This window comes from Mustela putorius, unplaced genomic scaffold, assembly GCF_011764305.1.
Source record: "Mustela putorius furo isolate JIRA1106 unplaced genomic scaffold, ASM1176430v1.1 tig00003909_pilon_pilon_pilon, whole genome shotgun sequence".
NCBI classification, from domain to species: Eukaryota; Metazoa; Chordata; class Mammalia; order Carnivora; family Mustelidae; genus Mustela; species Mustela putorius.
The window spans coordinates 28,705,042-28,721,049 of record NW_025422057.1 but is presented as its reverse complement, the minus strand read 5'-3'; the positions used below and the strand labels follow the sequence as shown (position 1 = coordinate 28,721,049).

General features: G+C 45.6%; 2 protein-coding genes across 3 annotated transcripts in view; one reads left to right on the top strand and one right to left on the bottom strand.

The window, feature by feature from the left end:
• Nucleotides 1-3,103, top strand: part of CNNM1 (cyclin and CBS domain divalent metal cation transport mediator 1) — a 60,443-nt gene extending 57,340 nt beyond the window's left edge. For both annotated transcript variants that reach the window (XM_004749514.3, XM_004749515.3), the window contains one exon: nucleotides 700-3,103. In XM_004749514.3, coding sequence (XP_004749571.1) covers nucleotides 700-779 — 80 coding nt within the window. In that variant the 3' untranslated portion in view covers nucleotides 780-3,103. The remainder of the gene's footprint in view (nucleotides 1-699) is intronic.
• Nucleotides 3,104-4,872: 1,769 nt separating this feature from the next.
• Nucleotides 4,873-16,008, bottom strand: part of GOT1 (glutamic-oxaloacetic transaminase 1) — a 30,019-nt gene continuing 18,883 nt past the window's right edge. Inside the window, exons 6-9 of the mRNA XM_004749513.2 lie at nucleotides 15,451-15,601; nucleotides 15,205-15,370; nucleotides 14,398-14,540; nucleotides 4,873-5,446 (exon numbers count right to left, since the gene is read on the bottom strand). Coding sequence (XP_004749570.1) covers nucleotides 5,307-5,446; nucleotides 14,398-14,540; nucleotides 15,205-15,370; nucleotides 15,451-15,601 — 600 coding nt within the window. The 3' untranslated portion in view covers nucleotides 4,873-5,306. The remainder of the gene's footprint in view (nucleotides 5,447-14,397; nucleotides 14,541-15,204; nucleotides 15,371-15,450; nucleotides 15,602-16,008) is intronic.

Sequence of the window (16,008 nt, the reverse complement as noted above, 5' to 3'; positions counted from 1 at the left end):
CTTATTGGATGCTAGACCCATTTGTTATCTATGGTCATAATGGCGTCATTGAGCGGTTGCAGCAGGGGCTAGGTGGCCTGCAGAACCTCTAAGATTTACTGTCTGATCCTTTAAAGAAAGAATTTGTGTCCAGGAGGCTTAGTAGCAAGGAAAGCAATATCCTTCATGGAAGGAAGTCGATAGCAGATAGAACAAGGTAAAAAATACTCCTTCCTAAAAACAACAGAGCTGGGGACGGACTTCTCCTCCATCCTTGAGGACAATTATGGGATTATCCCACCTGCCTCATTGCAAGAGGGTTGTTTCCAAGCTACAGAATGTAGATGCGTGGGCATGGCTCCCAGCTACACCCACTAAAACCCTGGCTCCTGGAACATCACAGGCTGGAAGACCAATCCTCTCTCAGGTGTCTGACTGTGAGTTGGGCCAAGGCCTTCAGGGGATGGAGAGATGATCCTGAGGCATTATGTGGGCTTCACTCAAACCTCTGGGGGAGAATCTCCATTCCACTGATACTAGCCTGGCTTTTTGGAGGTGTTATCTAGGTAGAAAAGTGTTGCCTTTATTCTTCCAGATGTACCTATGCTGATACCTGCACCGGGATTCCATGCAGATTACTTCCTGCCAAACTGTCAAGGGCTTTGTCTGCATTTCTGCCTCTTCCCGGCCAGAAGGTGACCCTTACAAATTGTTTTCCAGGTGGTCGAAAACGGAAGAGGTCACCCGATGGAGAGAGAGCCTCTGAGGAGAACTCCAATTTAATGCCTCTGATCACATGACGGTGCCGAGTATTTGCTGGGAATGTGAGATTCAGCATTGAGGGAGAACCCACCCTCCCATCTTCTGCGTCTCCCGAGGCCTCCCACAGGTGACAGAGCATTCTGCTTTCCTTACCACCTCCTCACCCCTCGCTGTCAGCTTGGCAGATTCCCCCTTGTTGCCTCTACTTTGACTCAGAACCTTGCTGTGGCCATGACGGATGGAGATGCCTCCGGTGGAACATGCTAGAAATGGTCTTTTCCACAGTACAGTCCGGGACTGGAGGAGAAATGACCCCAAGCTGACAATGCCACTCTGGGACCCCTGACTCCTTTTTTGTTCTTTGGGATCCCCTGATGCCATATTTCATGCTTCGCTCAGCTCAGAAGGTGCCACCGGTGGACGGGCACGGAGACAGTGGAGAAGCAGGTGTGAACGTCAGTGCAGGAGATGCCCCAAGATTTACTCCAGGACTTTAATGCAGTGGGACCCGGCTATGTTGGCATGGGATGGTACAGAACAGAAAACTGTCGGTGACCAGTTTCCTGTTAGATAAGGGTTCTAGCAGCCAGGGAAGTGTGTCTTGGCTGGAATGGAAAGACCGCGAGATGGAACCTCAAAGTCACTGTTTTTTCCCAGGGACGTTATCTTTTTGGCTCCCAATTAGCAGTTCTCCATCCAGTCATAAATCTGCTCTGGAAGAGGAGCAGCAGAGAACAGAGACCAGACTGGGAGCCAGAGATGGAACTTCAGGTTTTAAGTTGAAATCAAAGCAAACAAACAAACAGAAACTTACGTACAAAAATTCTAAGCTGTTGAAGCAAGTTTAGCCATGACAAACCAAAGAGTGCCCAGGTCAGCCAAGAAGGATGCAAACTCTCATGGGACTTCAGTGTGCATTACATGGGAACACTGGAGAATTGCTCTTCTGTTTCATCCGCTCCCTCCACTCCACCCCACCCCTTACTCCTCCACCCCAGCAGGTCAGCTAAGGGTACTTTATTCTAAGAACTTAGATCTCTTTTTTCACCCGGATGTCAGAGCAGATGCAATTCCAAGTATGACCACCAGATGGCAGAATGACGCCATACCTACTTCAATACTAAAATTCAGCTCACTAACCACACGTCCGACAAACCTTCAGGAGTTATGTGGGAGTAAGTGAAGGTTGTCTTTGGGACACCTGTCTCCCATCTCTTGAGTTCCCTCTATCAGGGATCCAGTGATCCCATTCTGCCTGCTCAATCTCCAAACCATTCTCAAATCTTTACCAGGCTTACCTTGCCTTCCCCCAAAACCTTTAATGTCACACCCCCATACCCATTCAATCAGTAATCACAAGGGTGGGGGGGGGGAGACTGATAATTCCTCTGGGTTATTTGCATCTCAAAAGAAAATGCTAACCCAAAGGCACCTTTAACTCAGGGGTTCTTAATTTGGGGGTCACCCCAGGTGGGTCCATTATTGGACTTCAGAGGGTCGGTGAAACCCCTAATTTAACTGTCAGAGTTTAGTGTATGTGTTCTTACCTGTTTTGTCCAGAGGGCTAAAGCTGTCAGGAGATTCTCAAAGGTGTGAGACCCACAAAGGGTTAAAAACCACTATTTTAACTAGTGAAACTTTCAGGCCGAAGTTTCTGCAATGCAGAGTGAAGTGAATAGGGGCCAGTCCGAGACAGACTTTGAGAGACAAGCGGTCTTCTCCAGTGTTTATCGAACCAATGGGGAAAGTTAGCACCTGCCAAGAAGTGAAGGTCTTTGGAAAGCCTTGGCACACCCCAGGGTACCGTCACCATGCCCCCATGTAATTTTGTCCCCTCTTCCCCACCAACCAGAGCAGGTGCTGCAGATAGATGGGAGGGCCACAGCACGTGGAAGGACTTTCCAGCTGGAGATGCCCTTTCCTGCAATGGATGATTGACTTCTCTCCCCGTGCCCGACTCTCCCTGAGGCTCAGCAGTGCATGACCCCTAGAGAACCCCATAGCTGCCACCCATCCCCAACACCTGCTCCTACCTAATAGGAATAGGCCAAGCGTCAGCCCCTCCATGCTGGGCACCTGAGACCCAAACTGGCCAACAGTGAGTTTCCAACAAGAACTGTCATCATGCAGTCTTCTGGCCTGGCTGGCCACTGGCCGGACAGGGCCTGACTGGCTAATCTTCATGACCCCTCAGGCCACGGGACTCAGGCCACTGCTGCTGCATTACATCCATCCTTTGCAAATTCCCAAAGGAGCCTGTCACCACTCCTCCCCGCCATTCCCTGCTCCATTCAAGATTTTCTTCAGGTTAAAAAAAAGTTTAAAAAAAAAAAAGAGGATTTTAAAATAAAGCATTTATGAAGGCTTAATAAATTGTAAATTTTTAAATAAAATGAAAATGCTTTTCCTGGAATGTTTTTCTCGCCCTTGGAAGAGCTCAGTTCTGATGTGGTTTTACATTTGATGAAGGTCCAGTGGAGCACAGGGATAATATCTCAGCTGCGGCCCACCTGCTGAGGAGGTGCAGTTCTCAAGGACAGGTGTGAAGCTGCGGCTTAAGTTACAGGAAAGTCCTTGCGTTCTACTCTGGGCCCCAGATGGGTAACGTTTTACTGCAGCAAATGCCAGCACTAAAACAGAAAAACTCAAATGAGCAGCCAGAGTGTGAATGAGGACAAAAAGTAACGAGAAGGGCTGGCATTTGTTGAATCCACGTGATGGGAAAGGAACTGGACTGGGCACCTTCCAAGTTCAAGGTCTCGGGGGCCAGCCCCTGAAGCAATGTGCTGGGCACACTGCCTCGCTTCCCCAGACCCACTGGAGAGGAACCAAAGTGCCACAACTCCTTTGATTTCCAGCCAAAGGCTGGAAAAGTCACAGGGAGTGGGTCAGGCATATGGGTCAATGTTAAGCCAACCAATACCAGCGGGAGGCGAGAACTAGGCAGGTGAGGTGTGTTTGGGCATCTAGTAGTATCTTTGTGGAAGGCAGGCTGGAATTTGATACCTATCAGGGGTTTCTCAAACCCCTACCAAGGTCAAGGTCAATGGGTGGCCTATGGACAACTACTGATTCCTCCCAGGAGCCTCCTGAGTTTGCTACCCAGCAGCAGTTGTTTTGGTGAGGGCTTTCTGTGCCTGAGTACTGTGCTAGGTACACATTTGCTTGTTTCTGTCTCAAAACCACCCTGCAAAGTTTAGATTCTGAAACAGGCTCTGAGTGATTAAGGTTACATGGCAAGTAGCAGAGTCTGGTGGTGGGAGCACCCCTCCGTCTGAGGAGACGAATCACAGAAGGAACAGTCTTGCCTCCCGGAGTGCGCGGTGCGCACCTGTATGAGAGGCCCCATGAACACCGACCGTGGTGAAGAAATCCGAACAACTCCTGAAGCCCAGCTCTCCGCAAACCCAACACAAAACACTTTTTTCACGTGAGCACGGAGGGGACTAGAACACTAAGGGGGAACACCAGCCTATGTGTCTGGATAGAAGGAGGACCCAATTATCCTTGATTGGGGCTTTTTTTTTTTTTTTAACACAAAAAAGTATTTTAGCACTTTGGTAGGGACATTTTGGTTTAAAGAAGTGCTGTTAACCTTTTTTTTTTTTCATCAAAGTCTTCCTCCAAGAGAAAAAATTAAATTCTCCCTAACAAGAGAAATGAAATACTAAGAACCAAGACTTTGTGGGGTAGGTCTGCGCTGGGGAGAGCTACACCCGCTTTACAGTCTCAGACTTCTTTTGCCCCCTTCAAGGTACTGTCCCCTCCTAGTTTTTTCTTAAGCAACTAGCAAACTCCTCTAGAGCATTCTCTTTAGACTATGGCTTGCAACCCATGAGTGGATCACAAAATCAATTCCACGGGTCTCAATTCAACTTTCATTTCTTCAGTGAAACAGAACCCAATAGGACAGAAACTATCAGGACACACTGCTCACAGCAAGGGTAAATACTGTTGTGTAAAACTTCTGTTTCAGTGTGTGTGTGTGTGTGTGTGTGTGTGTGTGTGTGTGTCTGTGAGAGAGAGAGAGAGATGTAAAGCTACCTCTTACCTTGCTCGCCCCAGAGAGCTAAAGCTTAAGGCTAGGGACAACACAGCCACAGAGGAAGAGCAGGAGACAGACACTCTGGGTGGAGATGACAAGTTTTAATGACACAGCCAACACTCACAATCACAGTTGGCTCTTCAGACAACTTGATCTTTGGGGCAGGATTTTTTTGTGCAGAGTCAAGCAATACACAGAAGCACAGGAGCGACAGAGGTAACATTCTGGCTTCTAGTGAGGGAGCAAGATAACTACCTCTCATGATCAAAGTACCTTTTTATTCTTCTTAAATAAAAACCTGATTTACTCTGGCCTCCCAAGAGGCTCTGATCCCAGGCCCTCATTCCTTGACAAGGGATGTTGCCCTGTGCGGGGCCGCCTTAACCAGAGGCCACCTCACCAGAGCCGGTTCCAGTCCTCCAGAGTCTCTTATCCACAACACACAGAGCGAGGCTGGCGCAGGCAGGGAACACACGGGACAGAGGGCCGCTTTGGTGGTGCTGGTTCGGGTGCTGCTTCTTCAGTGGATTTTGGTGACCGCTTCATGGATGGAGGTAGCCACATAATCTAGATTTTTCGTGGTTAAGCCACACATGTTGATCCGACCACTTGGCAGCAGGTAGATGTGCTTTTCGTTGACCAGATATTCAACCTGCTTGGCTGTTGAAAACCAAAAGAAATATGATTTAGAGTAGGAGGCATCCTCTCAGCAATAGAGGTTCGGAGATTCCGTGACATTTGCCTTTTTCCTTCTTTCCCCCAACACAAAGAAGCAAAATAAAAGGAATTAAAAAAAAAAAAAGGATTTTATTTATTTATTTGACAGAGAGAGAGATCACAAGTAGGCACAGAGGCAGGCATAGAGAGAGGGAGGGAAGCAGGCTCTCCACTGAGCAGAGAGCCCAATGCAGGCCTCGATCCCAGGACCCTGAGATCATGACCTGAGCCAAAGGCAGAGGCTTTAGCCCACTGAGCCACCCAGGTGCCCCAAAAGGAACTATTTTTAATCCAACCCCAAAACATAGGGAAGTATGCTCAATTGATTCATACTTCTAATCCCCAGAAAGTTTAATATGGCTCCTCCTGATGGGAAACTTTAATCTGGGACTACCTCCCAATGGAAGGTTGCATGTTACCTTCACCGAGACATCTTCTGAAACAACCCTCAGACTTAAGAACATTCCACTGATACGAAAAACTGGTTTGGAGGGCTTCCTTCAGCTCTTCCTTAACCTCCGGAAGGAAGGCGGCTTGTTTCTCCCCAGAAATGGAGCAGCAAACTCTCTTTGACGTCTGCGTGTCACAGCACATTGTCCAAGGTCCCACACTAGAGGTAGTGGGTAAGCGCTTGCTAGGTACCATGAACCTGCAGGCTGAGACACTGCCAAGCTCCTGTGACCTGACACTTCTCAGGTCCCTCACTCACACACAGAAGAGCTATCCCACGTGTCTGCAGAAATGCTCATGCAGGAAATAGGAAGGGGCTGCCTATTCTTCTCTTATGCCACAATCTCTAGAGACTTTTGGTTTACTGCAAAGCTATGAGACAATTTTATCCGATTTTTGCCTAAATAATTAGCACCCTTAATTAGCACCACTGATTTGGAGGAATGGGCAACTGTCATGGACTGGAGGTTTGTGTCCCTTCAAAACTCTGGATTGAAACCCTGACCTCTAATGCGATGGCATCAGGAGCTGGGGCCTCTGGCAGGTAATGAGGTCCGGGTGATGCCTGGAGAGGAGAGCCCCTGTGTTGGCAGGAGGGCCCTCATAAGAGACTAGAGAGCTGGTGTGTGTTGTGCATGTGCTCTCTCTCCCTTTCCCTTACCCCCAGCATGGGAGGACACAGCAAGAAGGCAGCCAACTGGAAACCAGAAGAGAGCCCCCACCAGAACTGACCATGCCAGACTCCCATCTCAGACTGCCTGGCCTCTAGAACCCTGAGAAAGAAAGGCCTGTTGTTGGGGCACTTGGGTGGCTCAGTGGGTTAAGCCTCTGCCTTTGGCTCAGGTCATGATCCCAGGGTCCTGGGATCAAGCCGTGCATCGAGCTCTCTGCTCAGCAGAGGGCCTGCTTCCTTCTCCCCCTCTGCCTGCCTCACTGCCTACTTGTGATCTCTCTCTCTGTGTCAAATAAATAGATAGTATCTTTAAAAAATTTAAATTAAAAAAAAAAAAGAGAGAGAGAAAGAAATGTCTGTTGTTGAAGCCACCCAGCCCATAGTATTTTGTTACAGCTGCCCAAACTCATACGGTAATAAAATCCTAGTAATCAGAGGAGCAGAGAGAAGCAAGATGGTCAAAGAGTACCAGTCCTTGTTTCATCTGGTCCCTTGAATTTAGCTAGATCATTCTGAACACCTATGAATTCAACCTGAGATGTAAGAAAAGAATTGCTGGAATTCTACAAATAGAAAGGTGACCACTTTTTGCAAAGGTGGGAGGTGTAAAGTCAATCAGAAGGCATTTATGGGAAGATAAACAGCAAGGGAGGGAGCCTCCAAAAGCCAGCTACTGGGAGTGATAGAGCCCCAGAGTCCAAAATCAGAACTTTTAGAAATCTGCTCCAGTGAGAGACATCCCTGCCTGAAAGATGCTCAGGTAACCAAGAGGGGCAGAATCCTAGGTGAGACAGTGTAGTCTCAGGATCCCTGGGGGTCACAGAAAGAAGGGGTGCCTGAGCCATTCCAGTGCTTGGGAAACCAGATTGAAAGTGAGGGGGCGGAGAACCATTTATTATGCCAATGGACAGCAAAAGAAAGCTGGTAGCAATTTTCATATTGGACCTAAATTAGGTTTTAAACCAAAGACTGTAGTAAGGGATAAAGAGGGACATTATATCACTTAAAAAGTCTATCCAACAATAAGATCTAACAATCATAAATATTTATGATCCTAACTTGGGAACAGCCAATTATATAAACCAATTAATAACTAAATTAAAGAAACACACTGCTAATAATACAGTAACAGTAGGGGACTTCTACACTTCACTCACAGCAATGGACAGGTCATCTGAACAGATCATTAAGGAAACAATGGCTTTGAGTGACCCACTGGACCAGATGGACTTCACACATAAGAGCATTCCATCTTAAAGCAAAAGAATACATATTCTTCCTGAGTACATATGGAACATTCTCCAGGATAGTTCACATACTGGGTCACAAATCAGGTCTCAACCAGTACTTACAAACTGGGGTTGTTCCCTGCATATTTTCAGACCACAGTGCTTTAAAACTTGAAATCCGTCACAAGAGGCAAATTGGAAGGAATTCAAACATTTGGGATTGAAGAGTATCTGACTAAAGAATGAAGGGGTTAACTAGGAAATTGGAATTTTAAAAACTTATGGAAACAAATGAAAATGAAACACAACCTTTCAAAATCTTTGAGATATAGCAAAGGCGGTTCTAAGAAGGAGTATATAGCCATATAAGCCTTTCTCCAAAAAAAAAAAATCTCAAATACACAAGCTAACCATACACCTAAAGGAGCTGGAGAAAGGACAGCAAATAAAGATTAAATAATACAGATTATAGCAGAAATCAATGAAACAGAAACCAAAAGAAGAGCAGAACAGATCAATAAATCTAGAAGTTGGTTCTCTGAAAGAATTAGTAAGACCAATAAACCCCTATCCAGAGTATCAAAAAAGGAGAGAGAGAGAGAGAGAGAACCCAAACTAATAAAATCATGACTGAAAGAGGAGAGATCACGACCAACATGAAGGAAATACCAACAATGTTAACAACATATTAGGAGCAACTGTCTGCCTACAAATTAGGCAATATGGAAGAAATAGATGCTTTCCTGGAAAAATATAAACTACCAAAACTGAAAAAACAGAAAACCTGAACAGACCCATAACCAGCAAGGCAGTTGAAGCAGTAATCAAAAATCTCCCAACAAATGAGTCCAGGTTCACACAGCTTCCCCAGGTAATTCTATCAAACATTCATTCATTCATTCATTCATTCATTCAAGATTTTATTTATTTATTTAACAGAGAGACACAGCAAGAGAGAGAGAACACAAGCAGGAGGAGTGAGGGAGGGAGAAGCAGGCCTTTTGCAGAGCAGGGAGCCCAAGGACGTCTGGGTGGCTCAGTTGGTTAAGCAGCTGCCTTCGGCACAGGTCATGATCCCAGTGTCCTGGGATGGAGTCCCACATCGGGCTCCTAGCTTGGCAGGAGACTGCTTCTCCCTTTGCCTCTGCCTGCCGCTCTGTCTGCCTGTGCTCACTCGCGCTCTCTCTCTAAAAAAAAAAAAAAAAAAGAGCAGGGAGCCCAATGTGGGGCTTGATCCCAGGACCCTGGGACCATGACCTGAGCCAAAAGCAGATGCTTAACAATTGAGCCACCCAGGCACCCCTCCCTTCCAAACATTTAAATAATACCTATTCTTCTGGAGCTGTTTCAGAAAATGGAAAGGGAAGGCAAACTTCCAGATCATTCTCTGAGCCCAGCATTACCTTGAAACCAAACAAAGATGCCCTACAAAAAGGAGAATTACAGACCAATATCCCTGATGAATATGGATGCCAAAACTCTCACCAAGATACTTGCCAGTAGGCTCCAACTGTACATTAAAAGGATTACTCACCACAAGCAAGTAACATTTATTCCTGGGCTGCAAGGATGGTTCAACATTTGCAAATCAATCAATATGGTACATCATATTAATGAAAGAAAGGACAAGAGCCATGAGACTCTCTCAATTGATGGAGAAAATGCCTTTGACAAAATACAGTATCCTTTCTTGATTAAAACTCTCCACAGTGTAGGTATAGAGGGAACATACCTCAGTATCAAAAGTGATAGACAAAAAGCCCAGGGTGAGTATCATTCTCAAGGGGGAAAAACTGATAGCTTTTCCCCTAAAGTCAGGAACATGACAGCGATGCCCACTCTTACCACTGTTTTTCAACATAGTACTAGAAGTCCTAGCCTCAGCAATCAGACAACAAAAAGAAATAAAAGGCATTCAAAATGGCAAAGAATAAATCAAACTCTCACTCTTTGCAGATGACATACTTTAGGTGGAAAACCCAAAAGACTCCACCCCAAAATTGCTAGAACTCATACAGGCGTTCGGTGAAGTGGCAGGATATAAAATCAATGTACAAAAGTCAGTTGCATCGCTATACACTACCAGTGAGACAGAAAAAAGAGAAATTAAGGAATCGATCCCATTAACAACTGCACCAAAAACCATCAGAGACCTCGGAATAAACCTAACCAAAGAGGTAAAAGATCTGTATTCTAAAAACTGCAGAACACTTATGAAAGAAATCAAGGAAGACACAAAGAAATGGAAAAACATTCCATGATCACAGATTAGAAGAATAAATATTGTTAAAATGTCTATGCTACCCAATCTGCATGTTCAATGCAATCCCTATCAAAACACCATCGACATTCTTCACAGAGCTGCAACAAATAATCCTAAAAATTTGTATGGAACCAGAAAAGACCCCAAATAGCCAAAGGAATGTTGGGGAAAAAAAAGAAAAAAACAAACAAACAAAAAACCCCAAAGCTGGTGGCATCAAAATGCCAGACTTCAAGCTCTATTACAAAGCTGTCATCATCAAGACAGTATGGTACTGGCACAAAACAGACACATAGATCAATGGAACAGAATAGAGAGCCCAGAAATGGACCCCCAACTCTATGGTCAACTAATTTTCAACAAAGCAGGAAAGACTGTCCAGTGGAAAATATAGCCTCTTCAACAAATGGTGTTGGGAAAATTGGACAGCCCCATGCAGAAGAATAAAATGGAGCCATTTCCTTTTTTTTTTTTTTTTTTTTTTTTTTTAAAGATTTTATTTATTTATTTGACAGAGAGAGATCACAAGTAGGCAGAGAGGCAGGCAGAGAGAGAGAGAGGAGGAAGCAGGCTCCCTGCCGAGCAGAGAGCCCGATGCGGGGCTCGATCCCGGGATGAGAGATCACGACCTGAGCCGAAGGCAGCGGCCCAACCCACTGAGCCACCCAGGTGCCCCTGGAGCCATTTCCTTATACCACACACAAAAATAGAATAAAAATGGATGAAAGACCTGTATGTGAGAAAGGAATCCATCAAAATCCTAGGGGAAAACACAGGCAGCAATCTCTTCAACCTCAGCCACAGCAACTTCTTGCTAGTCAGGTCTCCAAAAGCAAGGGAAACAAAGGCAAAAATGTACTAAAATGACTTCATCAAGGTAAAAAGCTTTTGCACAACAAAGGAAACCACCAAAAGATAACCCAAAGAATGGGGGAAGCTATTTGCAAATGACATATCAGATGAAGAGCTAGAATCCAAAATCGACAAAGAACTTATCAAACTCAACACCCAAAGAACAAATAATCCAATCAAGAAATGGGCAGAAGACAGGAACATACATTTCTCCAAAGAAAACATTCAAATGGCCAACACACACATGAAAAAATGATCAACATCACTCAGCATCAGGGAATTACACATCAAAACCACAGTGAGATACCACCCCAGACCAGTTGGAAGGGCTAAAATTAACAAGACAGGAAACAAGAAAGGAACCTTCTACACGGTTAGTGGGAATGCTGGTACAGTCCTTCTGGAAAACAGACAGAGGTTTGCCAAGAAGTTACAAACAGAGCTACCCACCCAGCAATTGCACTACTAGGTATTTAACCCAAAATACAAATGTAGTGATCTGAAGGGGCACCCACACCCCAATGTTGATGGCAGCAATGTCCATAATAGCCAAACAATAAAAAGAGCCAAGATGTCCATGGAAAGACGAATAGCTAAAGATGATTTGGTTTATAGATACAATGGAGTATTAATCAGCCATCAGAAGGGATGAATACTTACCATTTACCTTGACATGGATGGAACTGGAGGGTATGTTGAGTGAATAAGTCAATCAGAGAAAGACAATTGTATGGTTTCATTCCTTTGTGGAATGTAAGGAACAGTACAGAGAATCATAGGGGAAGGAAGGGAAAACTGAATGGGAAGTCATCAGAGGGGGACAAACCATGAAGAGTCTCTTAACTATGGGAAACAAACTGAGGGTTGCTGGAGGGGAGGTTGAGGAGAACAGGGTAACTGGGTGATGGGCACTAAGGAGGGCACACGATGTGATAAGCACTGGGTTATACGCAACTGATGAACTACTGAACACCAAATATGAAACTAATGGTGTACTGTATGTTGGGCAACTAATTTATTTTTAAATAATTTAATAAAAAAATAATCAGAAGTAAACACTATGTGCCAGGCAGTATTCTACACTTCATATTAATTCAGTTATGCAGAGGGAAGTTAGAAGAGCTTCTCAATGTCAGACAGCTAGTCAGCAATGGGTCTGGGCTTTCAAGGCAGGCAGTGTTAACTCCTAAGTCTGAGCTCTTAGCCACGAGGCTAAGCGGCCTTTGTATGGAAAACGTAAAATCTGGACTCTGTACCCAGTGCTACCAAAGCAAGGTCATCTTCAGAAGTCACCCTGGACAGCACTGAGGTGTGTGAACTACAGTCAGGCAAGGACACAAGGCCCAACCTCACACACCATCAGAGCCACCACTATTTGTAAAGCCGGACGCCCACTGGCAGAAGTGGATCCAGAGGTCCAACCTTGTTTTTGTGTCTTTGTTTTTAAGATTTTATTGCTAAGGGGCACTGGATGGCTCAGTCCTTAGGCATCTGCCTTTGGCTCAGGTCATGATCCCAGAGTCCTGGGATCGAGCCCCATATCACATCCGGCTCCTGCTCGGCAGGAAGCCTGCTTCTCCTTCTCCCCTTCCACCTGCTTGTGTTCCCGCTCTCGCTGTGTCTGTCAAATAAATAAAATCTTAAAAAAATTTTTTTTTATTGTTAAGTAATCTCTACACCCAGTGTAGGGTTCAAACTCACAACCTCGAGACCCAGAGTTGCATGCTCCACCACTGAGCCAGCCAGGATTCCCAGCCCTGTCTTTTTTTTTAATGAAAATGAAACTTCTCTCCTTTCATCAAGGGAGGGGAGCATCACAGTTCAGAAGCTAAATTTATAGACTCTCTCCCTAGAAAAAGGCCAATACACACATACATAATTTTTCAAATATCATTTTAGGGGCTTCACAGATCTGCCAGAGCAGAACACAGACGACATGCTGCCAACCCGTTCTGAAGGACAGAGTGCCATCAGGGAGCACCACAGCAGGAGCACGGTACAACCAAGATGGTGGGTACAATCCCTGCAACTGTTCTATTTTAAAATTCTTCCTCATAAAATGTTGGGAGGGAAAAACCAAACAAAACAAAACACGTTTTTAAAAAGGATAAATAGCGCCAGGTGCTAAAAATGTCACTTATGTGTTATAGGCACAGGTCTGTTCTCACCATTTTTTAATTCATAATAAAACTAACTTCCTACTCTGAGAGTGGATAATATGGGTATTTTATAGGGAGACATCCCCACCTTGTGAGCTTTGAGAGTATTACTCCTAAATACCATTTCCATTATACTTAATAGTCTTAAAAATGATAAAGGATGATTTTACTTATTTAAGTGAACTAATGCCCTATTCCAGAATCCCAAGTACACCTATGGCTAACTGAGCCATCCCTTTACTTTTCGGGAAGCCTCATTTTACCCCAAAGTCTTCCTAGGGGTCTAGTTATACGCAGTTGCCGCCACCTTTCTTGTATTTCCTTGTATTTCCTTCCTTCCAGTAAACCAGGGTTGCCTGTGCTACCCAGCACCTCTCATGTTCCACTGACTTACCCATGCCAGGCACAAACTGTCCCTAGAACCACATGGACACAAGCTCCACACCCAGGCGAATGGCCACATCAGCACCAGGTGACCTGTGGCTTGGCCAGTAGGTGCTCAGGAATTACTTATTAAGTGAATGAATCCTGTCATCAGAAGGACAACTGATTGCTAATAAGCCCCACTGATGGCTGACCAAGATCACACATAGACTTTCAAAGGGCTCTCAATTCCAACTACCAATCTAAGTTCTTATTTATGAAATAGATACTCTGTAACCTCTTCTTTCATGGCAATGCTTAGAGACTAGGAAAGACCTGTTAAGAAATTAGGTCCCTGAATAAGGAGCTGTAATAATTATACTTAGGATTAAGGAAAAGCCAAAAGGCACCCGAGCATTTATTTATGAGAGACCTTTCATGAAGCAAGTCTCCGGGCTACAAATCCTGTTACTTCCCAACCCACAAAAACGAAAATATCCTCATTATGGGTCAGCAGGTTTTCACTAAGAAAACTGAACTTGAGGGACGCCTGGGTGGCTCAGTTGGTTGAGCGGCTGCCTTCAGCTCAGGTCATGATCCCAGCGTCCTGGAATCGAGTCCCACATCGGGCTCCTTGCTCAGCGGAAAGCCTACTTCTGCTTCTGCCTCTGCCTCTGCCTGCCACTCTGCCTGCCTGTGCTCACTCTGCCTAAAAAATAAAAAACAAATAAACAAACAAACAAAGAAAACTGAACTTGAAAAGAAAAAAAAAAGAAAACCAAACTTGTTCTGGCCCAAGTTTATGGCGGACCAAAGAGGTGACAGCTAAAGGAGTCAAACCCAAGAGCACAGAGAGAAGGGCTGTGTCCAAGAGCGAGCATTTGAGGTGGTTGGGGGACACTTACGGTTCAAGCCAGTGAAGCTGAACATTCCAATTTGTTCAGTGATGTGGTTCCAGGTTCCAGGCGTCTTGAGGGCTTCTAAGCGTGCCCTGAGTTCAGATCTCATGGTCAGAATCCGGTCAGCCATTGTCTTCACATTACCTGTCCTGAGTGGACAGCAATATAAGTATCAATCCAGACAGGGCAGACAGATGGCTCACGGAAGCATATAGATTTAAGAAATGTAATGTAATCTATACACTGAAAATGAGATTACAACCTGCCCTTGGTAGTATGTAGGTGCCCGGATGGGTGGACAAGCAGGCCAGAGAGACACTTACCAGGCAGAAGGAAGGAGCTTCTGATGGAATTTAGTGCTCGTCTTGGGTCTACTGGCAATACCACTCATGTTTTAACCCAGAATTCACCTAAGCACTGACCCAGACGGGGATAATGAAGCAGACTGTAGATTTAGTTACTATATAAAAGTTACTGTTTCAAAATGAGGCAAAATATATGCAAATCAAATAAGGATGAAGAGTCCCCAGACTGTCCCACTGATTTGCAGCTAGGTCACCTGTTCTATCAGGAATTCCTTCGTTTGTTTCCCAACAGTCAGGGGAGGAAGCATAGTACTGGGAGGGCAGGGGGAAATGCCCCATTCCTCAATGCTTCCTCCTCTGGGCCTCAGCTGTGGGAGTAGGTGCCAGCCTCATTTTACAGAAGTACCTAAAACTCAATAATTGTCCTGCCTCTGCCAAAATCAAAGGGAGAGTTAAATGTTCTGTTCTCCATTCCCAAACCTCACCCATCAGGCTCTGCGCCCCTTACCATTCCTTAAAGAGCTCAGGATTAGAGAGGGTACAGGCCACAATCCGTGCGCCCTGAGCAGGGGGGTTGGACCAAGTAATTCGCACAATCTTCTCCATCTGGGAAAGGACCCGCAGGATGCTATCAGGATCTTTTGCAACCACGGTCAGATTGCCCACTCGCTCATCTAAAGGGAGGGAGGAGAGTCAGCTCGGGGCACCAAGGCAGGTGGGGTAGGGCAAGGCTGAAACTCAGGAGAGCACTCACTGTAGAGCCCGAAGTTCTTGGAGAAGGACTGAGCGCAGAAGAGCTCAAATCCTTCAGACACGAAATAGCGAACGGCCCAGGCATCTTTCTCTAGGTCTCCAGATGCAAAGCCCTGATAGGCTGAGTCAAAGAAGGGGAAAAGAAACCGGCGCTGCGAGGAAGGAAAGCGAGTCAGGGCAGGAGATCCTTCTGGAACCAACCTCAGACACCAGCCTTCCTTCCCCAGCTGGTGCCCGCACAGAATCCCTAACACTGCCCATTTCTTCTCACTCTCCCTTTTTGCATTCAGCCACCACTTTACATCTGTTTCTCTGTTCAGCTTAACACCAACAAATCTAACAATTATTGTTGTCCTAGGGCATCACAATGCCGCTCTGCCAACTGGACTTATTAGTGAGACATGGAGGTAGTGTCCTGTGTTGGCCGGGTCTTCCCTCTGAATTCCTGGTGTGGTAAGCTCGGTCAGCTGGGTCTCCCCAGAACTCCCCAACGATTCGGGGCTAGTCTAGCAGGCACTCAAGACAAAGGAGACCTCAGAGTCCCTACTCTCATCCCCTC